At 40.9% G+C, this 17,840-nt stretch overlaps 1 protein-coding gene across 1 annotated transcript; it reads left to right on the top strand.

Annotated features, from left to right (window-relative positions):
• Positions 1-723: 723 nt before the first annotated feature.
• On the top strand, positions 724-17,008 carry LOC139313746 (vomeronasal type-2 receptor 26-like). Its single transcript, XM_070939193.1, has 10 exons — positions 724-824; positions 1,098-1,169; positions 1,921-2,090; positions 6,905-6,982; positions 7,476-7,545; positions 8,552-8,843; positions 9,099-9,959; positions 15,177-15,395; positions 15,559-15,685; positions 16,113-17,008. Exons 1-10 carry the CDS (start codon positions 724-726, stop codon positions 17,006-17,008), a joined length of 2,886 nt encoding a protein of 961 aa, XP_070795294.1.
• Positions 17,009-17,840: the final 832 nt, after the last annotated feature.

Below are 17,840 nucleotides of genomic sequence, written 5' to 3'. Positions count from 1 at the left end.
GGGTCAATACCATAGTCTTTTTCATTCCACTAGCACTTTAAATCTTTTTGCCGCATAATCCAGTAGTTTTTACAATGTTGCAACTTTAAGGATCACTTTCAGTAGTAAGTTTCGTTTTAACGCCCTTAAGTGCCATCTTTTTTCTTTTTCTTTTAAACGGAGTTAAAGTTTAATACTTGCATTTTCTGTTCTCCTGATTTTGCTGATCCAGCGTCCAGGTTCAAATTTTCTCATAATCCTTAAAATTGCTCTGCTGGTGTGGTCGCGACCCCTTGTTCTGCATAAAGCAGAATCGTCCCAGATCCGGAGCACTGAAGGGCTTTCAGGGAGCTCTCACCCTGCAAACCCCAGGCTTAAAAAAAAGCCTGGGGGTCTAGGGGAGCTCTACCCAGACTCTTCTGCTCTTCTCTCCCCTTTTTTCCCTGGGGGAGAGTTTTGAGCCGCTAGAACAGCTGATTTTCGCTGTTCTAGCGGCAAACGGAATCACGGGGCTGGAGCTCCTAAAGGAGTGTCCATTCAGGGAATGCGGAGCCACCGGAAGTCCGTGATCAGTTATAGCATTTGATGAGGAATTATTTAATTAACATGTTTCTCCTCTGTCATTATCTTTTAGAAATATTATACTAAACATGCCTCAATATAAATGTTTCCTATTCCTGCATTAGAGATTTTTGTTCCTAATCATATTTTCTCTACAATTCAGAAGGGGGCCTCAGTAGGATAATGAAGCACTTGGGGAGAAAGATACAAGCCAAGAGACCAGCCCCAGAGGCCAAGATGGAGAAGATCTCCACAGCCACCATGGACTTCCCTTTGGTGTTCAGGTAGGTGGGGAGGAAGCTGATTCCAGCACTGCAAAAGACCAGCATGCTAAAAGTAATGATTTGGCTTCGTTAAAATTTAATCTCTACCATAAAAAATGGGATACAAGCAGAAAATTATATAAACATCAGAAGACTATGGAAACAAATATATATACACATACACATTGATATGGCACCTAACTTTAATCTATCTAATTAAAAGTAATAAAATTGAAAAATATACCTTTTGAAATAATGACCTTATCTTTATCAGCAAGTTTTCTTTCTATGCAGGGAACTGAGCCTCAGTGTGGACAACTGGAAGGCATTAGAAGAAAATGCCTACATGATTGTTGTTGATAGCAGGTTTGTTTGTTTGTGTGTTCGTTCATTCATTCATTCATTCATTCATTCATTCATTCATTCATCCTCTATTTCTGAGCACCCCAAATAACTGACTCGTATTGTAACCAGTTATACACTTTGATAAGGCATTATTTAATGGACATTTTCCTGTTTCACGGTCAGCATGTTTTAGAAAAGTCATCGGATACTAAACATGCCTCAAAGATAAATTTAAATGTCTTCCATGCATGCACCACTTAGAGATTTTTGTTCCTTATCATATTTTCCCTACAGTTAAGAGGAGGCCTCAGTATGATAATGTAGCATTTGGGGAGAAAGATGCAAGCCAAGAGACCAGCCCCAGAGGCCAAGATGGAGAAGATCTCCATGGCCACCATGGACTTCCCTTTGGTGCTCAGGTAGGTGGGGAGGAATGAGATCCAAACACTGCAAAAGACCAGCATGCTGAAAGTAATGAACTTGGTTTCATTAAAGCTGTCAGGCAATTTCCTAGCCAGAAAGGCCATGATAAAACTCACAAAGGCCAAAAAACTTAGGTAGACAAGGACAGTGTAAAACATCGAAGCTGAGCTTTCATTACATTCCAAGATGGCCTCTCCTACCAAGGAGTGGAAGTCCATGGTGGGAAATGGGGGATAGATTACCAACCAGGTGGCACAAAGAATTGCTTGGATCAGGGGACAGGCTAAGACAATGGAATTGGTGAGGGGTTTTCCTAAAAGTTTGCTTGTCCTGTTCCCTGGTTTGGTAGCCATGAAGGCCAGAACCACCATGACAGTTTTTGCCAAGACAGAGGAAACCGCAAGGGAAAAGAGAATGGCAAAGGTAGTTTGTCAGAAGAGACAGGTGAGCTTCCTGGGTCGACCAATGAAGAGGAAAGAGCAGAGGAAGCAGAGCAGCAGGGAGACCAAGAGGACTTAGGTAAGATCTCGGTTGTTGGCCTTGACAATGGGTGTGTCACGATGTTTAAGGAAAATTGCCAAAACTGCTAATGTGATCATGGAGAAAAAAAGAGTGAGAAAAACTAAAATGTATCCCAGAGGGTCTTGATAGGAAAGGAAGTGGATCTTCTTGGCAATGCAGTGGTCCTTGTCCTTGTTGGGATATTGGTCTTCTGGGCAAGTGTCACAGTGAGCTGCATCTGAAATGAAGACTCTTTGGTTCAGTATTTCATGGGCATCCACAGTGAGCTTCATCCCTCCCACTTAGGGTCTCAGGTGAGTCTCCCATCTCTAGGGACCAAGACAAAAGGAAAGTGGTGGAAGGACTCCTGGTCAACTTATGTCTCCGAAAAGGGCAAATCATCCTGGTTCAAAATAAGCCTGGGGAGCATTTGTCAGAGATTGTCATCTCTCCCACTGCAGTCTCTGGACACTTGCATTGTTATTTTGGCTTTTTTGTGACAGAAAGATTGGCACTTTTCCCCTCCCTCCCCCTTAATAATGGAAGTTGAAGAAGATTGACGGATCTCTCAGTCAGGAATCCCGCTTTTGGCTGCTTAGTTGCATTGTCATTTGGCGTGTTATAAATGCATAAGTTGACACACACACACACACACACACACACACACACACACACACACACAGATCTCTGTAATGGGAGGTGGGAGAGACAATTCCTCAATTTGAAATCAGTTTCTACCATCATTCAGTCAGACTTTATTTTTATTTTATTTTTTTGGGCAGGGAGTAAATAGCAGACATAGGCAGATCTATACCTCTGACAAGCCTTTATGTTTCCAGGGAGACTGATAATCCTGACAGGCGCAGCACATGACAAGTAACACAACCATCAGGTCCACCGTTGTGTCCTGCCATTCTGCTGGAAAAGTGGGAGGGGAATCTTGCTGTGTTGGCATTTTCTTATGCTTTTGCTTTGACTGTAACTGCTTGGGAATTCGGGAGAGGGACTGTCTTTGGAGATGGAGCGGATTCCCTCCCAGCCAGTTAGCAATAACACTTAGACTTATATATCACTTCACAATGCTTTACAGCCCTCTCTAAGCGGTTTACAGAGTCTTTCCTTCCTTCCTTCCTTCCTTCCTTCCTTCCTTCCTTCCTTCCTTCCTTCCATCCATCCATCCTTCCTTCTTTCCTTCCTTCCTTCCTTCCTTCCTTCCTTCCTTCCTTCCTTCCTTCCTTCTATCCTTCCTTCCTTCCTTCCTTCCTTCCTTCCTCCCTCCCTCCCTCCCTCCCTCCCTCCCTCCCTCCCTCCCTTCCTTCCCACTTAGCTTTTAGATTTATATACCACTTTACGGTGCTTTACAGCCCTCTCTAAGCAGTTTATAGAGTCAGCATCTTGCCCTTTCTTTACTTCCTTCCTTCCTTCCTTCCTTCCTTCCTTCCTTCCTTCCTTCCTCTCTCCCTCCCTCCCTCCCTCCCTCCCTCCCTTCCTTCCCACTTAGCTCTTAGACTTATATACCACTTTACAGTGCTCTACAGCCCTCTCTAAGCGGTTTACAGAGTCAGCCTCTTGTACCCAACAACCTGGGCCCTCATTTTACCCACCTCAGAAGGATGGAAGGCTGAGCCAACCTTGAGCCTGGTGAGATTGGAACTGCCAAATTGCAGGCAGCCAGCAGTCAGCAGAAGTAGCAGCCTGCCATACTGCACTCTAATTATTGCACCACTGTGGCTCATTGCACGTTCCTGCCTGACTTCAAGGCCATCATTCCCTAAGAGTGAACCATTATCTGCCTAGCACCTTGGAGTTTCCATAACAAACTTGTGACATCACATTGGCTTGCCAGTGGACTGGTCGGGGGGGGGGGGGTTGGGTTTCGGGAAATGAAAGAAGGTTGTGTGCTTTGCATGGGATTTTTCAGATCCCGCCTTGCTTTCATGCAATCACTTTCTCTCAGCCAAAGTTCTTTTGATTCTACTTAATGGATTCAAGAGTCTTGCTTCCCTGAGTGACTAGCTGAGGTGGGTCCTTAAGACAACATTTGAATACTCAACCAGCGGTCTGTGTCATTCACTCAGAAAAGTAATCAGGAGGTTTTTTTCCCACTGGTATGTGACAGGAGGACAGGAAACAACTGCAAGAAAACTGAAAATTTCTGTCTTGAATTCAACCTGTGTGAAATTGGGTGCTCTTTGGTGGAAAAAATGCTTTTAAAAGTAAAAAAAAAAAAAAGCTTCTGATGATCGCGTGGCTCAGCTGGTATCATCAGAGGCTTTTTTTAAAAAAAAAAGAAAGCCTCTGCCGATCAGGCAAATCAGCTGGGATCGTCAGAGGCTTTAAAAGCATTTTTTTTACAACCTCTTCAGCCGAAGAGATTGCATTAAAAATGGTTTTAAAAGTAAAAAAAAAAAAAGTTGGCCATACCCACTCAGTCATATTACCCTCCTCCCCCACCAAGCCACACTCACAGTAGTAACAATTTTTACATTTCACCACTGGGGCCAATTAAGCAGTGGAACACCTTGCCACCAGAAATCATGGACGCTCCATTCCATTCCATTCCATTCCATTCCATTCCATTCCATTCCATTCCATTCTATTCTATTCTATTCTATTCTATTCTATTCTATTCTATTCTATTCTATTCTATTCTAACAACATTTTGTACGTGCTTTTGAACTGCTAGGTTGGCAGAAGCTGGGACAAGTAACGGGAGCTCACCCCATTACGCGGCACTAGGGATTTGAATTGCTGAACTGCCGACCTTTCGATCGACAAGCTCAGCATCTTAGCCACTGAGCCACCACGTCCCTTCAAATTACTATTAGAGTTCTTTTAATTCTGCAGTTTAAATGAGCTACATCTTTTTACTCTCTATATACTTAATAGAGACCCTGCTTCATTAATAAATACAATAATGTGAAATAGATGTTAATGGATATTTTTCTGCTCCTACTATTGGTACTATTTTTTAAATCCTTTTTCAAATATTGTGAAGAATGAAGAGGGAAGGACAGAAGAAAGTAAGGAAGTATGGGGTGGGATGGGATGGGGAGAATAAATGGAATATGTTGCAACTTGTTCATTATTAAGTAGGGAGGAAGACACAATTGTGTGATATTCAGTTGCTTTTTAAATAAACTGATAGATAAGAATACAGAAAATGAATATAGAAACTGGTTATTTGGAAGGCAAATGTCTATGTAACTATTATATAGAGCCAAAGTATGTTATCTAAAAACTCAAATGATTTACAACAAATGTTCCATAGATTATATATATATATGTAAGTTTTCACGGGTATATATGTGTGTACAGTTAATATTTCGGGTTTCTTCCCGTGTAATTGTGAACATATCCCTAAAAGGGTAGAAGCGACGTTTCGACAGCAACGAAATCCCGTGTGCTTCTTGCCCATCAATATATATTGGACAGACCAACAGAAGAATGAGTGTACGCATCGAGGAACACAAAAACTCAATACAAAAACAAGAACACACATCATCATTAGTTCAACACATAAATACAACAGGACATAATATTAATTTTAATAACACAAAAACAGTTGCAAAAATAGAACATCTCAATGGCAGAATAATCAGAGAGGCCATTGAAATAGAGAAAAGACCATATTGCATGAATAAACGTGATGACACTTCCCGTCTGCCTACTATTTGGAAACCTGCTCTCATAGATAGACGAATCTTAACACAAAATATAAAACATAGATCAAGGGTTCATCAAAAGGCCTGTATTGCCACAAGTTCCAGCCAAATCACATTCGAGCCAGCCACAAAGATGAAGCCCTGCCACCTGGTGGAGAAAAACCGACCATACACCCGAAGCCAAGCCAATAAACACATACTGGGACTCCCAACCAATCAGAATGAAAAGGTGGAGCCATCCAAGAATACCAGCACCAGATTTGAAATAGTAACGGCAGTTACTGCAAAAGAACCTTCACATAAGCCTGATGATGGCAGATGAGATTCTGTCGAAACGTCGCTTCTACCCTTTTAGGGATATGTTCACAATTACACGGGAAGAAACCCAAAATATTAACTGTACACACACACACACACACACATATATACTTGTGAGTATTTGAAAATGTCTGTCTGTCTGTCTGTCTGTCTGTCTGTCTGTCATCTATCTAATTTTTAACTTAGAAATAGAATAATAGAGTTAGAAGGGACCTTAGAGGTCTTCTAGTCCCACACCCTTCTCAGGCCGGAAACCGTATGTCATATTGATGATACAGTCAAATAGCAGGGAGTTGTTCCAGGAAGTCCCAGGGAGTTCTTCATTTGGAAAGAGTTTGGAGGAGGCAGCAAAAATAGTCAATCCCAGAATGATTTTAGAGATTTAAAACAGTTTTCCCCATGTATATCCTACATTAAGGGGATTTGACCAGGTGACCCCAAAGTTCTCTTCCAATTCTAAAGCTACACGAATCACCCTGCAATCAGAGTTGCCCAATTCACAGACAAAGAGATATATAAGTGTGATTTGAGAAATAGGGCTTCTTCCAGACAAAATGCCACAGACTCCAGAGTTATAAGGAATAATGTGGGCTTTTTTCTCTCCTGGGATTCATAAAACACTAGCAATTCTTACTTCATCTCTGTGGATTTCCCAAGATTAACCTCCCTGAGCATAAAGAGGTTATGCTCAAAACATGTTTATCTACATGCTCTGAAGGCTACAGCTGTGTCCCTTGACAGCTGGAGCTTAGATGAACGCTTGTCCTGAAGCTTTAAAACTCCACTTGAACCTTCTGAAGTCACCAGAGCATCACAGTTCCTGCAAGACCCTCCTTTGGTTTGCTCTAGGAAAGAGATCTCTTTCTGTGACCAATGATTTCACTGTTAGTGTTGCTTTCGACATTGCCTGCAGCCATCCAGATGGACGTGAGACTAAACTGCTTCTTGAGGAGACCTTTCCTTGAGCCAAAAGAATATTATAGGCCTGGAGATTTCATTATCGGTGGAAACCTACCTCTCTCCATTATGGTAGTTCTACCACCCCTAGAGGAGCCTCTTGGTGATTGGGATGTCATTTCTCTGTAAGAGTTTCCTTGATTGTCTTTTTTTGTTGCTGTAAAGCCTTCCTAATTAGGACACATTGATTCTCCGTAATAATTCAATCTCTCTCTAATCCCCTCTTCAAATCATCTGACTCTTCAGTGGTGAAGAACAGCTTGTCACACTCAATAGAGAGTTAAACTATTCTCCATGTTCCTGAAGGCAGGATACACATTGCAAAGAAACCAATTTGGACTGAACTCAAGGAGAAATAATGCTAGGGTCCTCTGTCTTATTGCTGGACTGAATTCATCTTCGCATCTCATTATTGTGATGATCTGTAACACCATGCTTCATGCTTTCATTACCTCAAACGTAGAGAAGGTCTGCCTTTTGTCCCACCAACTCTGGATTCCCACAAATCTCCTGTTAATCCTGAGTGCTTCTAGGTCAGTGGAGCAAACTTCTTTGAGAATCCCCAGCACAAAGAGCTCCACATTCTGAGACACTGAAAGGGCTTTTTCTAACTGGGGGCCATCCAGATATATCAGCTTAATCATTGCTAGCCAGCAGAAATTAACCTGGTCAGACTTTCAATTTAACTCAATTGAATTTCATTGCTTTTATTGGAAAGCCACCTAGATCAAAATGACTCTGATGACACAATAGGTGAATAGCCAGATTGGAAAAAAAGTGCTTGAGAATGTAAAGCAGATTTTTTTTTTTTAAATTTGATTTATATGCCGCCCTTCTCCAGAGACTCAGGGTGGCTTACAATGTGCTCAGCAATAGCCTTCATTCTTTTGTATATTTTATACAAAGTCAGCTTATTGCCCCCACAAACTGGGTCCTCAATTTACCTACCTTAGAAAGGATGGAAGGCTGAGTCAACCTTGAGCCTTGGCGAGATTCGAACCTGCAGTAATTGCAGGCAGCTGGTTTTAATAACCAGCTTAATAACAGGATGCCTTAGACCATTGTACTACCAAGGCTCTTGTCAGCCTTTAAAGAGTTCAATGACTGGATATAATAAAGTATAGAGCTTTATCAAGATAATATGTCACATTTCCTTAACTGTATTGAAAAGTTCATTTTGGAAAACTCAATACTGACTTGAACTGAGCTCATGCTGTAAATTACAACTTTTTGTATAAACTCACAGAAATGTCCTGCAGAGAGAGGAAGGGGAGGCTTTTACATAACACTGATGACAATAGTAGCAGAATCAACTGATTGACAGCAATCCTGTTTTCTAACAGCAGGAAAAGAAATTGTATTGATTGATTTTATGATTAACTCCTAGAATCCTGATAATTTATTTTATTTATTTTGGCTTATATGCCGCCCTATCTCCCAATGGACTCAGGGCGGCTCACAATAATAAAAACACTAATAATGCTTTCTTACAAAAATCTGCTCCTGTCTAATTTTTGTCTTCTAACACTTGCAACAAAGACCTATTCCCAAGAACTACCAACACGTCCTGGCCTTGGCATTTGCTGTCCAGGAGATCAACAAAGACCCACAGCTTCTCCCCAACATCACCCTGGGCTTCCGTATCTACGAAGAGAACGACTATGCAAGCATGACTCAAGATGTCTGCCTGTCTCTGCTCTCCAGTCATGGAAAATTGTTCCCTAACTATAAGTGTGACATACAGGACAACCTCATCTCTGTCCTTGGGGGTCTCAAATCCAGAACTTCATACCAGATGGCAACCATATTTGGCAATTTCAAGGTTTCTCAGGTATGTGGACACGTAACATGATGAAAGGGGGAATGCTGTAAGCGCTTCCTTTTGTGGTTACTGCCCACAATATGGAGAACCAATTCTGTGACTGGTATCACAGAACATCTCATGAAGACACAACATTTTGTATATAGGGGTCTAGATTGGATACCCAGATCGTCTCTAGATGGTTTGAGGTTAGTATCAAAAAATACATGTACCATTTTCCTTGATCAACCTCTTTCTTTTCCTCCATCTCCACCCTCCCTTCAGCTAGGTTACCGCTTCTGTGACCCTGTTTTGAGGGATAAGAGCCGGTTCCCCACCTTCTACCAGATCGATCCCCAGTATCACCTACAGAATACAGCCATTGTCCAGCTCCTTCTCTATTTCCAGTGGAACTGGATTGGGATTGTGGTTCAGAGGTCAGAGATCAGTGATCATTTCATCCAGATTTTTAATGCCACCCTCTCCCAGAATGACATTTGCATACAATTTGTAAAAGAGATCTTGCCCCAAATCCCAATATTCAATGGATTGCATGACCATCAAATAGATGTGCTTTGGACAATTTTGAACAGTGATGCTCAGGTTGTGATTAACTCTGGAGATTCACATTCTCTGCAAAGTCTTCTACATACTCTCTACATTTATGAAGAAGAGAACAATGCTTCTTCTGGGAAGGTCTGGATCCTGACCACCCAATGGGAATTTTCAGCTATTGGCTATCACTACGATTGGGTGAAATTAAAATCCCTCCATGGCTCTTTGTCTTTCACAGTCCACACAAACCTGGTGCCAGGATTCAAAGATTATCTCTGGGCTCTGAATCCACATGAACCCCACGGAGACGTCTTTCTCCCTGAATGGTGGGAAGTTGTATTTGACTGTGAGGTTTTGAAGGCAGGTCTGGCCTCACCTGATGGCCGAAGGGTTTGCACAGGGGAGGAGAACCTGGACACCCTCCCGATGTCTGTCTTTGATGGAAAGATGACTGGTTTCAGCTACAGCATCTACAATGCTGCCTATTCTGTGGCACACGCATTACATGCTGAGTATACATTGGAATCACAACAGGCATTGAAGAGGGGCGGAAAAAAGCCACACCTTCACCTCTCTGTGAAGCCCTGGCAGGTAATTATCATCTTCAACTCTTCCCTTCTGGTCCAGGAAACAGATTTACGCTCTTTTAAGATTCATTCCCTTTTGCCTGTGATCTCCACTGTCTTCTCTTTTCCCTAATATTTTCCTCCTCTATTTAAAACTTATATAAATCTTGAATTTTTTAATGCCATTTCTATTTTCAATCATACCTGGAAGAGGGGAAAAAAGAGTTTTACACTGTTTTTCCCTAATTATGCCAGTTGCTGGTGCTGTGACTGAGTTATCCACTGGTCCAATTCAATAGTTCAATCAATCTTTGTGTAACCAGTTAATCATTCAATCTTTACCTTGGTCAGATTCTCAATACTTTTTCACAGCAGTTTATAAATTTGGATCCCAATACATATTAGATTTATATATCTTAATACATATCAACATATCTTGAGCAGGGAGTTGGACTAGAAGACCTCCAAAGTCCCTTCCAACTTTGTTATTCTTCTGTTATAAATTGTTGGATTCTCTTGAGGCTCCTCCATGCATATTTGTATGTTGTGCAATGCTAGCCCATAAATATTGAGATCAGTTAAGAGCTTGCTCCATTTTCAAATCATCTTTCCCTTTAGAAATATCTCACCAAAGTTGGAACAGCTGTGAGTTGTTCTGGATTTTTTGTGGGAAGAGAGTTAAAGAATTATGGAAGAAATTAAAAGAATTAGGAGCTCAAATTGTGTTTTTATCTATACTTCCAATAAAACACCAACATCCAATGAGGGAGCAAAGCAGTTGTGAAATGCTACCAGTTCGCTCCAGTTCGGGTGAACTGGTAGTAAAAAGAAGCTACCGTTTCAGGTGAACCAGTAGTTAAAAAAAACTACCGGTTTCTCCAAACCGGTATTTCCGACAATCAGCTGTGCAGCGGGGTTTAGCTTTGCTAGAAAGCAGGAAATCCTGCTTTCTAGCAAAGCTAAATTGCACGCCACAGCTGATCCCCCCTTGCTGTTCTACTTACCTTCTGAAGCCTCCTTTTGGTGTGCACAGTGCACGTGCAGCCAGCGAACTGGTAGCAAACCAGATCAGATTTCATCACTGGAGCAAAGGATTTTAGAAATGAACCACTGGCTTAAAAACTGGTGTCGTCAAGAGAACTTCGGAGTCATAGACCATGGTCTGCAATACCTACATGAAGGGCTCCTGGCAAGGGCTGGAGTGACCCTCACAAGAACTGGAAGGAATATATTGGGAAAAAAACTGGCTCATTTTATTAGACAGGCTTTAAACTAAAATTGAGGGGGGAGGGGGCCCAATCTTCAAGTCCTTTAGAACCTGATTCCAAGCAAAAACCACTAGAAAACCCATTGTATAAGGAGGCAGGGAGTAAAGGGACAGAAAAAGGAAAAAAGGAAAAACCCAGTGAAATAGAAAGTGATGGAAAGGATGGAAAATCCAGATACAAAATAGGAGATATGAGAGACATACTCAAGACCCATAAAGGACTCAAATGCCTGTAAAAGAATGCTCAAAGTTTAGGGAAGAAACAGGATGAACTTGAAATACTAGTACATGAAGGCAGAAATGACATAGTTGCCATTACAGAAACTTGGTGGGATAAAACTCATGACTGGAATGTACTGATGGAAGGATAGAAACTATTCAAAAGAATTATTATCTTTGCTCTCTGTATAGTGTATATGGCTCTAATCGTGTCTATAAATTTTTCTCCAAAATTCATTCTTATTAATTGGTTTATCATAAAGTCCCAGTTTAAGTTGTCAAAAGTTTTTGTGCATCCAAGAAAACCACAGCTACCTGTTTTTCCGGGTGAGCTTCGTAATATTCTAATGCATTGATGATAATTCTTATATTGTTTTTTATATATCTGTTGGGTAGGAATCCATTTTGATCTGAATGTATAATTTCATTCAGTATATTTTTAATTCTATCCGCTATTATGGCCATAAATATTTTATAGTCAGCATTTAGCAATGAGACTGGCCGATAATTCTTTATCTTCTGTTGTTCACTATTGTTTTGGGGGATGAAAGTTATTAATGATTCCCTCCAGGATTCTGGTATCCTGGCCCTTTTCAATACTTCATTAAATATTTCTAATAGCAGTTGTTCTAACGACTCTTGAAATGTTTTATAGAATTCAGCAGGAATTCCGTCTGGGAACAAACAAAAAGTTTTGAAATAACTAAAGGAGTAAGACAGGACTGCCCGCTGTCTCCTCTTTGTTTATTCTGTCTGTGGAGACATTAATGTCCCAAATCAGAGAAAATTCAGAAATAAAGTGATTAAAAATTAAGTCACAAGAATATAAGGTCCAAGCATTCGCAGATGACCTGGCATTTATTATTGAGGAACCTTTAGAATCTGGACCTATTTTACTACAGGACATAAACCAATTTGGCACAGTAGCAGGATTTAAAATGAATAAAGACAAAACTAAAATATTGATTAAGAATTTAAACAATAGACAGAGTGAACAACTAGAGGAGGAACTGGGAATCTCGAGAACAAAGAAAATTAAATAATTAGGAATTTGGCTATCAGAAAAGTGTAATACCATAAAGAGGGACAATTACGATACACTCCTATTACAAATACAAAAAGATTTGGATAACTGGACTAAATTACCAATATCATTAATTGGCAGAATTTCAACGATAAAAATGAACATATTGCCCAATTACTATATTTATTTCAAACAGTACCAATAAAATTAGGGAAATTTTTTTTTTTGAACAACTGAACAAATTGACATCGAAATTCATATGGTCAGGGAAAAAATCGTGCATTAAATTCAAATTATTGCAAGATAGTAGGAAAAAAGGAGGTTTCGGTTTACCAGAATGGGAACTTTGCTATCAAGCGGCATCCCTAACAAGGCTCAAAGAGTGGATACAACTTAAAAATAAGCGGATATTAACGATAGAAGGCCATGACCTTCAACTCTGTTGACATGGCTTTTTATGGGATGGGAAAAATAAATCACACACTTATTTTCAACATCATAAGGTAAGGGATGCACTACTGAAAGTATGGGAAAAGATTAAAAAGAATCATTATATAAAAGTCCCAGTTTGGTTGTCTACAATGGAAGCAATGATACATCCAAATACCACAGATCTAGATAAAATGATGAGATACGCAGATTTATTAGACACAAAACGAGAATTAAAATCAAAACAATGATAAGTTGGGCTAGGAATTTTGGACATACCATAGAATTGGATAAATTGGAAAAAATGTGGGAGAAAAATTATAAATTGACCATGGCAGTATCATACAAAGAAAACAGCTATAAAATGTTTTATAGGTGGCATTTAGCACCAGCGAGGCTGGCAAAAATGTACCCCAATTTATCACCCCAGAGTTGGAGATGTGGTCACAAACTAGGGACAAACTACCACATGTGGTGGGTGTGCCCTAAGGTGAGGAAATTTTGGTAAAAAATTAAAGGGTGGTTGGAAGAGATTACACTCCAAAAGATAGATTTTAAACCAGAGATGTTCCTCCTAGGAATGATTGATAGAAAAATGGAAAAAAGTCTCTATTATATTATATTGCATATTCTAACGGTGGCCAGAATTACTCTAGCGCAAATGTGGATGTCGACCAATATACCATCAGAAGAAAAAATAATAAAGAAAATACTTGAATGCACCAAAATGGATAAATTAATGATGGAGATCAAAGAAAGAGAAGACTCGGATTATTATAAAATATGGAATAGGTTTTATACATGGTTGGAAAACAGAAATCAAATTAAGAAATAAGAATATAAAGTGAAATTAGATATTAACATACTGGATATAAATATAAATAATGATCCTGCTAACAAAACAGTTAATTATGAATATTTAAAAATAAAGAGAAGGAGCGGGAGGATAAAAGTTAAGAGTAAAGACAAAAGTCGATGCAGAAAATTGTAAAATTGAATATATCTGTTGTTAGTATTGTATTTTAACATCTGATGTGTATGTGTTTTTGTTTTTTGTTTTGTCTCTTGACTTCTTTTGCTATTGTGTGTTTGGTTTTAAAATGTAAACTACTAAATAAAAATTGTTTTTTTTTTAAAAAGAAACTATTCCAAAGAAACGGACCTACTAAAGAGGAGGTGGGTTTGTAGTGATATAAAAGATCACTACATTTCTACAGAAATCCACAAAACCTAGGATGAAAAACTCCTAGAATCCATATGGGTCAATATAAAGGGGGAAAAGAATGACATTGTTATAGGCCAGTGATGGCTAACCTTTGTGCCATCTCGTGCCAAAAGTGGGGGGAGCCGGGGTGGGTCGTACACATGCGTGCCCACACCCATAATCCTATGTGCCCCGCCCCCACGCATGTGCGCACGGCCCCCCTGCGCTTTTGGCACGCAGTGGCATTGTGGGCTCGGTAGGCCTGTTTTTTGCTCTCCCCAGGCTCCAGAGCCTCTCTAGGAGACTGGGGAGGGCAAAAACAGCCTTCCCCAAACCCCATGGAGGCCCTCTGGAGGCAGGAAACAGCCTGTTTCCCTACTTCCGGGTGGCCCAGAAGGCCCGAAAATCTGCTGGCTGGCACACACATGTGCGCCACAGCTGAGCTCGTGTGCACACTAATATGGCTCTGTGTGCTACCTGTGGCACGCGTGCCATAGGTTCGCCATCACAGCTATAGGCGTATACTACAGGCCACCCAACCAAGCAGAAGAAATAGATGAAATATTTGCTAAACAGCAAATATAGGTAAGAAATATACCACGGTAGTAATGGGGGACTTTAATGCGATTTATATGCCTCCCTATCTCCACTGGATTCAGGGCGGCTCACAACAATAAAATACACAATTGCACATTAAAACAATATGTTGTTGCTGGAACTTGGGGCAAGAGCAACCACGTCATGTTGGAATTCAATATAAGACAAACACAAGCAACAGAACATAATCCAGCCAGCGACTTAAACTTTAAAAGGGATGATTTTAACAAACTCAGAGACAATTTAAGAAAAAAAAAATCCATGGATGAAAATCCTAAAGGGGAAAACAACTCAAGAAGCATGGGAAACTCTGAAAAAATATGATCACAAAAGCCCAGTCCAGCACAATACCACCAGAAAAGAAAAACAGACTAACTCTGTTTCATCTCTGGGATTCAGAAAAAATATTTATTCCACATAATGTAATTTAAAAGCTCTGCAGATCAATTCTCTTCACTTTCATTGATGTTTTGTTTGATTGTTGCTTGTTTTGCAATTTCAGGTGCACGGCTTCTTGAGAAACGTCCTTTTCAACAACACCGCTGGGGAGGAAGTCTCCTTTTCAGAAACTGGAATGAAATATGCAGGATTTGATATTCTGAACTGGGTTGTCTTTGCAAATATGACAATCCTTCGGCAGAAAGTCGGATGGTTTGATACGGAGACTCCCTCAGCTGCTCGTTTCAACATCGACACTGATTCCATTGTGTGGGCTAACCAGGTGGGGACCAGATGCTGCTTCCAGGGTTAAGGAAATCTGAGAGGAAGGACCAGGTTGTTGTTGCTGTGAAAATTCTATTCAGTGGAAGGAAGAAGACCCATAAAGCCAAGCTGAACATCTGCCATGTCTTCCCCTCAACCTCTCCTAACCTCTCTCCTTTCAGACAAAGCCTTTCTCCCGTTGTGTGAAGCGCTGCCATCCAGGACAAGCCAGGAAAGTTGCAGAGGGGAAGCCCACTTGTTGCTACGGATGCGTTTCTTGCCCAGAAGGGACCATCTCTAATGAAACAGGCAAGTTGCTCAAGGAGGCCCTCAAGCAGGAATGAGGAGGTCTGGCATGGCTGCCTGGGGACAAGTGAGAGACAATATGAGGTAGCAAATCAGCGTGAAACTAATCAGCGTGAAAGTCATTCATGCTGAATGACTTGAACTAATCAGCGTGAAAGTCATTCAGAACTTTTAAGAGTAGTCATTTGAATGTAGCCTTCTTTAACTTATTAGCAGCAGCTTTTTGGGGTGATGGGGTGGATTTTTCAGCTTTTTGGGAAATTGGGAAAGAGAATCTATCTGAGATAGATTCCACTGTGTTGTGTGCTGCAGAAGCAAAGAGATGGGGAGCATGGGGCACTTCCTTCACTGGGAAAACATTTCCCCTCAAAGAAAAAAAAAAAGAATCCCTGGTTCTCTGTCTAATGTCAGCTGGTGCCTGTTCTTCCAGATGCTGCTCAGTGCATCCCCTGCCCAGAAGACCAACACCCAAACAAGAACCACGTCCTGTGCATTCCCAAGACCATGAACTTCCTCTCCTATGAGGATACACTCGGCTTCACTTTAGTTTGCCTAGCTCTTCTCTTCTCTTTGATCACAATCCTCATGTTGGCAGCCTTCATCAAGCACCGCAACACACCCATCGTCAAGGCCAACAACCGTGATCTCACCTACCTTCTCCTGGTCTCCCTCCTGCTCTGCTTCCTCTCCTCCTTCCTCTTCATTGGGCAGCCAAGGAACCTCACCTGTCTCCTCCGACAAACCACTTTCGGCATCGTCTTCTCCGTTGCTATTTCATCTGTGTTGGCAAAAACTCTGACTGTAGTTGTGGCCTTCATGGCTACTAAGCCAGGAAACAGGGCAAGAAAACTCTTGGGGAAGCAGCTGATCTTAGTCCTGGCCTGTCCCCTCGTGCAAACAGCTCTTTGTGTCTCCTGGCTGGCAATCTGCCCCCCATTTAGTAATTTGGATTTTCATTCTGTGATAGGAGAAATTGTGATGGAATGCAATGAAGGTTCAGACGCCATGTTTTATGCTGTCCTGGGCTACATGGGTTTTCTGAGTCTCATCAGCTTCCTAGTGGCTTTTCTGGCCAGGAAACTACCAGACAGCTTTAACGAAGCCAAGTTCATTACTTTTAGTATGCTGGTCTTCTGCAGCGTTTGGGTCTCCTTTCTCCCCACCTACCTGAGCACCAAAGGGAAGTCCATGGTGGCCGTGGAGATCTTCTCCATCTTGGCCTCTGCGGCTGGTCTGCTGAGTTGTATCTTTCTCCCCAAATGCTACGTTATAGTGCTGAGGCCAGATCTGAACAGTAGAAGTCACCTCACGAGGAAAGTTAAGTAGGAAAGTAAGAAAACTTATAGTCCCTTCTGTACAGATGGATAGAGAAGTTTCCACTCCAAATATATCCAAACACAACAAGCACATTCTAGGTAAAAGTGACATTGAGGTTTTCTTGTTTTTCCTGACTCATTTTCCTGACTCTGTCTCATAGTTAGAGTCTGACTTAACTGTATGACCTTATTAGAAGGGTCTCCAAGAAGCCTTTCGATTTTATTCAAACATACACTTTAACCAGAAATAACTCTGCTTAGCCTTATACATCCCTCCCTTTTATTCCAAAAAGTTCAGCTTTTAATTATTCTGCTTTGTAATGTTGCATTCAATTTTCATCATTTGCAGTTCTTCTTACCTTGAGCAACTGAGATGAAATTTTTACCACTTAATGTCAGATGCTGCTAAGAGTTCCCATCACAGGCTGTGAGGACTGATCATCCAATAAGGAGAATGTCTATGACTTCTACCAATGCCAACCACGTTTTTTCCCAGGATCCCAGACTGGATATCCAAACCCACCTTTTCCAGTCTTTATTTTTTTTAATGAAATCAGCCAAACTGCACACCAGTTCCATCTCAGCTACTGTGACCCCATCCAGAACTAAGGATAGAAAATCACTGGAACTTGTTATGAGTTCTCTTTTAAAACTGTATTTGATTAGATTGCCCTAGACTCAAAAGATCCACAAAAGTACTGGACCCTGGACAGACGGATGTTTATGTGCTCTTATAAGAGTTGGGGAGGTGCTTCATTTTGAAAAAAATATCCACGATACAAAAGATAGAAACATACATCTGTGAGTTCTTTCCGTTTATGTTTTCTATTATTATTATTACA

Source organism: Pituophis catenifer, unplaced genomic scaffold, assembly GCF_029215685.1.
Source record: "Pituophis catenifer annectens isolate HBS135680 unplaced genomic scaffold, rPitCat1.0.hap2 SCAF_1, whole genome shotgun sequence".
Taxonomy (NCBI): Eukaryota; Metazoa; Chordata; class Lepidosauria; order Squamata; family Colubridae; genus Pituophis; species Pituophis catenifer.
Note: the sequence above shows the minus strand (reverse complement) of the source record. Positions and strands in the feature narration are given on the sequence as shown.

What these genes read in the sequence shown, in the direction of transcription:
- LOC139313746 (XM_070939193.1), top strand. Translation starts at nt 724, where the DNA reads ATGAAGCACTTGGGGAGAAAGATACAAGCCAAGAGACCAGCCCCAGAG. An exon ending in GCAATTTCAAGGTTTCTCAG is followed by an intron (nt 8,844 to 9,098) that starts GTATGTGGACAC and finishes CCCTCCCTTCAG; the next exon opens with CTAGGTTACCGCTTCTGTGA. An exon ending in CCATTGTGTGGGCTAACCAG is followed by an intron (nt 15,396 to 15,558) that starts GTGGGGACCAGA and finishes CTCTCCTTTCAG; the next exon opens with ACAAAGCCTTTCTCCCGTTG.